This window comes from Eretmochelys imbricata, chromosome 3 (genome assembly GCF_965152235.1).
Source record: "Eretmochelys imbricata isolate rEreImb1 chromosome 3, rEreImb1.hap1, whole genome shotgun sequence".
NCBI classification, from domain to species: Eukaryota; Metazoa; Chordata; order Testudines; family Cheloniidae; genus Eretmochelys; species Eretmochelys imbricata.
In genome coordinates this window covers 29,725,979-29,735,669 of record NC_135574.1, presented here as the reverse complement: position 1 = coordinate 29,735,669, position 9,691 = coordinate 29,725,979, and the positions used below count along the sequence as shown (strand labels likewise).

The 9,691-nt window shown below is 41.5% G+C and overlaps 1 protein-coding gene across 1 annotated transcript; it reads left to right on the top strand.

Moving 5' to 3' along the window:
* Positions 1-4,328: 4,328 nt before the first annotated feature.
* CIMIP5 (ciliary microtubule inner protein 5) lies at positions 4,329-9,446 on the top strand. The gene is made up of 3 exons (XM_077811556.1): positions 4,329-4,597; positions 7,961-8,000; positions 9,255-9,446. The coding sequence occupies exons 1-3, from the start codon at positions 4,329-4,331 to the stop codon at positions 9,444-9,446; spliced, it is 501 nt and encodes a 166-aa protein (XP_077667682.1).
* The last annotated feature ends 245 nt before the right edge of the window (positions 9,447-9,691 follow it).

Here is a 9,691-nt window from a genome sequence, read left to right as displayed (position 1 = left end):
TGTTGCAAACTGCACCTGCTGCCTGTTATCTCACAAGTATACTTCAAGATTTTATATATAATCTCTTTTAGTAACATGGGACCTAATAAACTGTGTCTTAATTTATGCCCCACGATGGTAATTAAGACCAGTGATGACCGAAGGCCTAGTGTTCCCAGATATAATCTCAAGATGGTGGTAGGATGGATGGCTTTCTCCTTCAAGTGGCACAACTCTACTCTGTAATGCTCTCTCCTCAAACTCTCTGGCCTGTGTTATACAGGAGGCCAGAGGAGATGATCATAATGATCCCTTCTGGCCTTAAATTCTAGGAATCTCAACCTAAACCATGGAATATCTATGGCAATCTTCCCAGCAAGTCGACAAACACTTTAAATGGCCTTTTTGTAGTTTTCTCACCTATAATTTTAATTATAGTTTGTGCACAGTGCCTTATACAATATAAAAGGCAAAGAAAGGTTACATGACATGCCTGACCAAGGCTACTTTGCAATTCAGCGACAGGCCCAAGAATGGAAGAACCCAGACTTCTTCCTATCCCCCACTCTAGGGTTGCCAACTCTGACTGATCCTATTAAAATCTCCCGGATTGCGTTCAGTAGTCACCGGGAGATCGATGCTGATTCTGGGGGACTCCAGGCCAATCCTGGAGGGTTGGCAACCCTACCCCACTCCTCTGCTCTCATCTTCACAAAACACCACAGCAAACGTGACAATCCTGAGAGTTTAGAAGAATGCATATTTCATTCAATATAAAAAAAAAGTCTCTATTTATACAGGAAAAAAATCCCAACACATTCGTGAGTGCGGGGAGAGGAAAAGAACACTGCATGTTACGGTACCATTCTGCAATGTATGGAAACGTAAGTATAAAAAAGAGACTTCTGAAAAACAAACACATTGGGAAGAATTCCAGACCCTTAGTCCTGAAACCAAATCCCATGGGCAGAACCTTGCCTCTGCACAGTATCACACTAACTTTGATGGAGATCAGCCTGAGCACAAAGGCCAAGCCGTGGAATTCTGACCACAAGACCAGAGTGCCATAGACTGGAAGGAAACAGATATTTTCTGCCATTTGCCAATACACACTGACTTTTCTACCATGTTGACTTCATTACCGTCTTCCCTCCCTCCCCACTTCTAAAGACAAAATTCTCTGCCGATAGATGAAAATGCATTCTCTGAATTTTCCAAACCATTTCCATGAAACAATACAGTGTTTAAGGACAAGACTCGTAATCCCTATCCTTCAATGAGAGTAACACAGGCTCACCCCTGCGCCTCATGGAGCTCATTATGGGATTGGGATGGGAGTTCTAGCAATAAATTTACCAACTCAAATAATTTCAACCAAAGGCAAAGCATAAACTGGTTCCAGATAAGAAAAAATACAGCTGATATTGACTTACACAGTCTGATTTTTCTAACTATTGCATAGTTTAAATAGTTTACATTTTGGAGAAATTATGTAGTTTAAAATAATGTTTTTTTAAAAAAAAAAAGCAATGCATGTTATCCTCAGCCATCCATTCAAGTTTTGCATAGCTTAAACTACAACCTCCTCTTGTGGTCAAGTAAAATTAATATCTAAACAGCTGAGATTTTTTCCCCCACAGAAAAACATCGTAAAACATCATTTTCTTAGGGAGAAAAAAAGCAAATTATACACATGTAGAAAAGAATGAAATGATATGATTTTTTCAAATAAACGTTTACAGTTCATATCACCATTATGAATCAAGAACATCATTAAAACTCTACCTGAGAGTTCTGGATGCTGCCATTACATAAACACAGGCCTGTGGAACAAACTACATACAGTTAACTCCTGACCAGAGTTTCTGCCACTTAGAGTGTCCCTTTTTAAAATGTCCAGTACCCAGTCCCCCACAAAAAAAAGTCCTATTTGTACATTAGAATCAGATTACGTGGATACCTACATCAAGTCCCAGTAAGCATCAACATACATTAATAAAGAGAGAGCAGCATAAAACAAAAACCATCATAATTCCAAATGAGCCCCCCACTACAATATCCTTTCTGGGTAATCAGAAATGTTTACAGGTACATGATAAGAAGGGAAAGTAGTGCATTATCTGCAAGCATTCCTTAAACCATTCTTTTTATTTCATAATATTAGTGATGATTTGAACATACAGCAAGGAATTTCAGAGGAATGTCAAAACATCACCCTTAAACTCACCCTGCTGTGTGTTAATGGTATGGAAGCACCCCTGCTTGATGACTTCTAATCCCTAAAGAAAGTGGAGTAATTTAAAGCATAAAGTTCCATCTTTAGCTCTTGATCGCCTTGTTTCTGAAGCAGTAGATATGTCAGAAAATCATAGTATTGTAATGTTTTCTAAAGTCCTTTTATTTTACAGGCATGTCACAACCACCATCCCAGTGCATACTGTGTCCAGAGAAGCAGCCTGAATGCTATGAGACACCCAGTCCCATATGTATACTCCTACCTAGCCTACCTTGGTTTAAGACCAAAATTCCCAATTCGATAAACACTCCCCTGTCTTCTCAACTAGTGGGGTCAGAGTCAGAAAGATCTGTTTAAATCACTAGTTGCTTGTCTGTCTCTGAGATGGACACATAGGTCCTGATCCTGCATCAAGAATGCACTCACTTAAACTGAGCTCTGTACAGGTGCAAGAGTCCTCACCTGTGCATCCCAAGTCAGGATTGGAGCGTTAGAATGTCACTTTACACAGAGTACAGACAAAGGTATCTGGGAGTGGGTTCTAATTAGTAGGGGTTCGGGTTTAACTATGTACCCACCTGGATGATTTTTATCTAATTTTAAATTATTATTGACTCACTTCTTGTGGACATCACCGAAGAAATGGATCTTAAGGAGGGATGTGAATAAAGACCTGGCAGGGGCTTGGTGAACCAGAATTGGGGGAGTATTCTACACATAGGAGGTGGCTTGAAGATTGTAATGAGACATCTGGGATTCCAGACTCCTTTCTTATATTCAAAATAAGAAGTAATTGTGGTAAGTGGAAGGCGTCTCTTGGCAAATTCTGACCTTTTACAGGCAATCACTGTAAGTTTATATATAGATTCAGATCTAAATAGAGATATAGATCTCTCTCCTCCCTCAGAGATCCCACTGCTGATCTGTCAGGAGTTGAACTCCGGAGTGCACTGACTGATAAACACATTGGACCTTAGGCTCAAAGTTAAAAATGGTCTCCCGCGTCAGCTTGCTTGTAAATACCACTGAATGGCAGTATCACCCCATATGGCTAATCAGCCACATGTACCATATTCTGAAGAGCAATCTGGGATGCAAGTCACTGAGCAGACCCATAGGAGAAATCCAGCAAAGTAACAGAGTAGACTGGGAAATGGCTCATTTCTTCAGTTCAGTGGCATTTATAAGGAAGATGAGGCTGGAGGACAGTTTTAATGTTCAACCCCCAGCTAGATGTGATAGTCTGTCACAGCGCACCCAGGGACTTTTAGCAGCTGGTCAGCTCCTTGCCCAGAGAGCAGTAAGCAATTAAAGGTCACTCCTCCTGAACCAATTTTTGATTGTTGAGGCCTGCAGGAGTTTTCAATGGGAGTTTTCTTAGTCAGGCCTGAAATTAAGAGGCTTTCAAAGTGTGAAACTAACATTGATCCCTGGAAAGACCTTATTCTAAACAAACAGAAATTCCGTCCTGATGAGTGTTCAAAGCTAAGTCCCCAGCAGCTGTCTGCATTGGTTTCCACTCCCTCTGGGATAAATATTCATGAGCCAGCCTGGTTTCCAATGGAGACAGTAAACACACTGGGGAAACCAGCAACTATCAGGGGATTCTGTTTCAGTTGAACACACAGAATAAAACTAAGCCTGGCAAACTTGGCAGCACACTCTACACCAGGCTTTGCTACTAACGCAGCCGCTGTTTTGGGGACTTTGCAATCAACGTGGCATGGTCTCGACTTTACACAGCAGTAGCTGGTGTTTCAGAAGCTGAGAATTAGGACTTGCTGGCTACAGCTGGTTTCTTTAGCCTTTGGTAAGGATTGTTCTTTTTAAGGTTATTATTACAATAATGCTTCTCTTAGCAGTCACCCAATGGAGTAACACAAATCAGCTGCCTAGTAGAAGAGGGTTATTAAGTAAAGGGGAAACAAAATAGCACACAGGTTGCCTGTTGGAGGTTGGGGTCTTAGTGCAGATTGCTTGCCAGATCCTGAAAGAAAGTGCTAGGAGAGAAAGGGATGAAGGAGAGAGAGATGTGGGATTGGAGGGTCTTGGAGAGCATCTCCTCTTAGCCTTCCTAGTGGTGACAACATATCGCATCACAGGGGAGACACAGATGGGAAGCAGATCAACTGGATTCAGGAGAACCACCTCCGCCAGTTACCGGTTACCAGCCGCCAGACCTTTGGTGGATCTCGCCTCATCCTCGTCTCCTTCTCTCAGCACCCCCCAGCATGGGAAAGCTCTGCCTGCCAGCCAGGTCTTAGCAGAACAGGCAGCCCGGGCCCGGGAGGAGGAGCAGGCAGCACTACGGAAGGACCAGGTTCGGCAGGACAAGATCTGGAGGGAGTTTATGGAGGCTGAGTGGAGGGGAAGAAAATATTGGTAAGTACCTCAATTCCAACTTCACGTGCTTGTCTTAACACTGCCACTGCTCAGAGACTTAGGATATATCTACACTGTAGCTGGAAGAGGTAATTTCCAGCTACAAGTAGATATAGCTACGCTACCTCTGATCAAACTAGCATGATAAAGACAGAAGGGTAGCCGCGGTGGTATGAACAGCAGGAGGGGCTAGTCATGCGAGTATGTACCTAGGATCTCAGAGTAGCTAGCCCAGCTTGACGTTTGCACTGCTGTGGCTACACTCTATATTTAGTGCACTTACTCTGATTGATCTAGTGTGGGTATGTCAACCTGAGCTGGAAATCACACCTACACTCGGTGCGGACATACCCTGAGGGCCTGATCCAAAATCCATTAAGTCAATGGAAAGACTTCCACTAAATGGACTTTGGATCAGGCCCTAATTCTGCAACTGCCGAGAGTAAACACCATCTCTGTTCTCCTCTTTTTGGCAATACTCTGTTGGAGTGTATCTCCTGGCAAGCCATGCTTGAGCGGAAACAGAGACACTAAGGAACCCCAGGCTTAATACTGCTCAGCTGTATATGGATGTCCACACAGTGAGGATACAAATGTGACAGCATCTGTAATTGATTGCACAGATGCTGATATTATTGCCTGTCCTCAAATTCTTGGAAGTGGCTGAAGTAGAGATTGGACAGAGTGTTCTGCCAAAAAATTATTTGTGCTTCAACCCTGCAAATCTCTTGAGTGCCCCTAACCCTGCACATATAGACACACCCACACAGGGAAAATCCCATTGTTACTAATATATCAGCAGGGTGTATAGCATGCCTGGGGCATAAATTACGCTTTGACTGGATATATACAAAGTTGAGCTGATGGAACAGGCTTTAAGATCTCTCTCTCACACACATACACACACACACTATTTGTGATCATTCTCCAATTTACAACATCAACATGCCCGCTGGAAGAATATGTTTGGTAAAAGCAAGGTTAGCTTGAGTTCTGATTATATGCCAGCCTCATCCAGCCAGACACCAGGGAAGCAAGGTAATAAGTGGGTAATCAGCTACCATGACCTTCCCTTGGATTCAGTGGAAAGGAGGGAAGAGATCTTTTGATAGCTCCCCTTCTCCCACCAGCCTCCTGCAGATGACACCAACCCTAGCAGTGATTGCTTCTTTCCTCAGGGACATATTTTTAACTTTTCTCTTTGCCTCTTTCAACTCAGCCTCCAGGTGAGAGGAACAAAGCTCACCGGCAGCTCCACATCCCCTCACAGAGCTTGGGATGGGAGAAGTCCTCTCCATTCTGGTAGCCTGGGAACGAAAGAGGGTCTAAGGAAATGAGACCAATGGGCTGATTTTCATATGATGAAGCCTAGGCAGTCTTTGATTACTAGTACTTCAGAATACAAATATAGTATTCTCCAGATCTGATATGTTTGTACAGCGCCTAGCACAACGGGACCCTGATCTTGGGGCCTCTAGGCGCTACTGAGATATGAAAATATATAATAATAAATACAATGCCAATTAATTATTATTATATGCTAAACTGCACTGCAGGACTTCCACACCACAGTAGCAGTGTCCACATGGTGAGTTACTGCACAGCAAGCTAGTGAGCTGTAGATTTACGCTGTGGATTGCTGTGCAGTAACTCACCAGGAAGGCAAGCCCTTAGATAGCACCTTCTCTCCACAGATACCAAAGCACTTTAGAAAGATGGCTATACTGTCATTAGCCCCATTTTACAGATGGGGAAAGTGAAGGGATTTGCCCAAACTCACAAAGCAAATTAGTGGCAGAGTCAGGAATAGGACTCAGGTTTCCTGACTCACAATCCTGTGATCATGTCACAGCTTCCAGTTTGTCCATTTGTACAAAACACTGTAGCAGGTGGCTGCTCCCCTACCTGCAAATAAAGCTTAGCATGAACAATGAAAGCCATGTGCTCATTGCAGGAGGGAGGTGTAAAACACAGAGAGCTTTATGACTGTAAGAAACTGTTCTCCTGTTAAACTAGTCTGAGCAGCAGGAAATGGATGGACTGAAAACATCAGATTTGGAACTTAAATAGACTCTCAAATGGCAGACACAACAGCAAAAAACTTCTCTTTATTGAGTTACTTTTCTAAAGAGAACACATACTTCAGGCGCTTCTGCCTTACTGTTATTTTTAAAGTAGACAGCCTGTAGGGCTGTGAAAAACCATACAGAATACCTCTATGTTTGTTCTTATTAGGAGGAATTTCTTTCTATTAACATGGCTATTAACCAGAAAAATCAAGGTAGAATACCTAGAATTCTGGCTAAGATTGGGGATTACTCTATGTCAAAGTTTGGGTATTGTTAGTAATAACTTTTAATTGACACCAGCTGATCTCTGGGTTGTTGGAAATGGAATTTTTGTTGTGAGAAAAAGGGTGCAAAGATGGACATCAGAGCAGCATCTGTTATTGGCATGATAGGAGAGATTGGCAAGGGAGCATTTGCCAGCAACCATAAACGCAGATGTCTTTGAAACACAAGAGCTCATCCACTTTTTGAAGCTGACACTCTTGAACTTTCAGCCAATTCAGTAAATGGAGATGTTTGCAGCTCCTGCTGAGAGCAGATGCATGTCTGCACCATGTGAAACAATTCTTTGTATCCACTGTGTGTGTGTGATTCTCATTGTTCAGGTACCACAGTGATGAGCACCATATAAGAACATGAATTAACAACTTGTGGCCCAGTTGTGTTCAAATTCAGAGCTGGATTCATTCTGAGAAGAATGTACAGCTTGGTTCTAGAATAAAGTCTGACTGTACCAAGATATTCTAGTCACACAATTGAGGTAAAAATTATCTGGAGAGAGAGAGAGAGATCGGTAAAGCAGTGACCCACAAAACCCTGGTCTGTATTAAAAGACAAAATCACTATTGTAATTATCTGACTACTTCTGCTGAGAGGAAAGAGTTTGTCCTGAGAAAGTGGGAGTGAAAACCTTTCATTTATTATTTGTTACTGGGACTGTGTCTTACTATGTGTTTGTATCCTGCCTAGCACAGGGTGATCCCAATTGTGATGGGGGTCTTCCATTAATACCCACTTCTGCTCAAAGGGACATCAATAGTCACTGCAAATATTTATACATTTTAAATAGGCCAAAATAATCTCTTAATCAGGGGTTGAGCCTGCTCATTTTCTCTTTTAAAAAGAAAAGAACCCTAAAATTAACGGATCACTTAGAATCGCTATTCTTTGACTTTTGCAGCTTTATTCTATGATACAGAATCAGGTTTATTTTAAATCATAGAAAATTTATGAAACTAAAGTACGGAACAGGAATGAGTCATGTCAATTAAAAACTTTTTTTTTCTACTCCAAGGTACCAGAATTGGGGTTTCATGAAGGACTATGATCCAATGGTAGGTTACACATAAATTTACTAACTGTAATCCAGGCTTTTTTTGGTTTACAACAGAGTGTCTAGTAGGCTAATATTCTAAATTGAGACATCCTTGAAAGTAATTTGTCAAATTGTTTAAGATTAAAAACTGCAGGGAAATATGCCTAAGAAATCTGAAGTGCCACGCATCTGCTATTCTTATTCTAAGCAGATGGAATGCACTGTGTGTGTATTTCACCTCGGTTTTGAATCAAGTACAAATGCCATAAAAGGACGGACATTTTAAAAGGGTGCTTGAAGAATCAGCCTAGGAAGAAATATTGTCAGCACAATAGAATCTTAGTCATTTATTTTAAAAAACCCATCATCATCTTGCTCGACAAGTTTATAAATGGGATTATATGATGTGGTTGCCTATAATAGCAGGGTACTGGACTTGATGACTTGGGGGTGGAGGATATCTTCCATCTTATGTTCTTGCCATCACCACCACCAGAGTGGGTCCTGATTGACAGCCCATGCAATGCTGTTGAAGTCAATGGGTTTGAATGGGAAGTCATGCTCCCAGTGATAAAATTCACATTCACTGTGAATGGGAGCAGTATCAGGTCCTGGCTTGAAGCAGAATTCCCCCCTCCTCCCACCCCCAGGTGCCTGTATTCTAAGAGGGGGAGTGTTATCTTATCACAAGAATGTAAACCAATGGCTTTGAATCCAATCCTGCAGCCTTTACTCAGCCAAAACACCTCCTTGGAGTAACTGGAAATTTGCCTGTGTAAGGACACAGGACCATTTATATTTTAAAATACCAAATAGCTGGAAAAAAATGTAAAAATGGATGATTCAACCAGCCAATCTGAAACCACTTTATCTGGATGAAAGTCGGTGCGTTAACTTACCATGTGCTCAGACTATTCTTTGATTGGTTCAGAGAGCTAACTTCTTGGATGCTGCTTCTTTAAAGATTGCTGACCCTTGGTGAATAAGATGGTATACCACTTTTCAACAGCAAATTAAGGTGTGTCTTCTTGGAAGCTGATGGGGCATCACCAATTTCAGTTAGCTTAATAATGATTAATTTTACTGTCTCTACAGAACATTTTCACATAAATTCAGTAAATAAAATGTCAGGTAAATTTTTTAAAAATATCTGAGTGACTTAGAGTCTTAGGTCTCATTGACTTTCATTTTCATTTTTGAAAATGGGAATTAGAGGCTGTTGAAAATTTTACCCATAATCTTAAGCAAGGGTCTTTCCATTTATTTTTTCCAGGGTAAGAAAAAGGAGCAGGAGCAACTGCCTGAGTATATGCCTGTGTTCTCAGACAACGTTCCCAACACCACCAACCAGACTATCGGCAGTAGAATGAACACTGAAACTGGCAAAACTCTAATAAACATGGATTACTTCCTCAACAGCGGAAGACAAAAGAAGAAACTTGACCACGAGTTCCAGCCCTCCTAGTGTTAGAAAGAAAATATCCCTAACAAGATATGTGGCAGAATTCAAGCTAACAATCTTTTTAGAGTCTCACAGTAATGAAGTTACAAAGCATCAAAGCCTTTCCTGATATCACTGTATTGCATGACATTTTTTCATGAGCAAAGGTGGACCTTGTGCTTAAAAAACTTCTGGGGAAATCCTCATAATATTCGGAGTGATTAGAATGGATATAAACATGTGCTGTTTAGATCACAGCGTCCAATCAT

Coding starts and splice junctions, on each gene's coding strand:
- CIMIP5 (XM_077811556.1), top strand. CDS start 4,329: ATGGGAAGCAGATCAACTGGATTCAGGAGAACCACCTCCGCCAGTTAC. Junction 4,598..7,960: donor TGGAGGGGAAGAAAATATTG/GTAAGTACCTCA, acceptor TTCTACTCCAAG/GTACCAGAATTGGGGTTTCA. Junction 8,001..9,254: donor TGAAGGACTATGATCCAATG/GTAGGTTACACA, acceptor TATTTTTTCCAG/GGTAAGAAAAAGGAGCAGGA.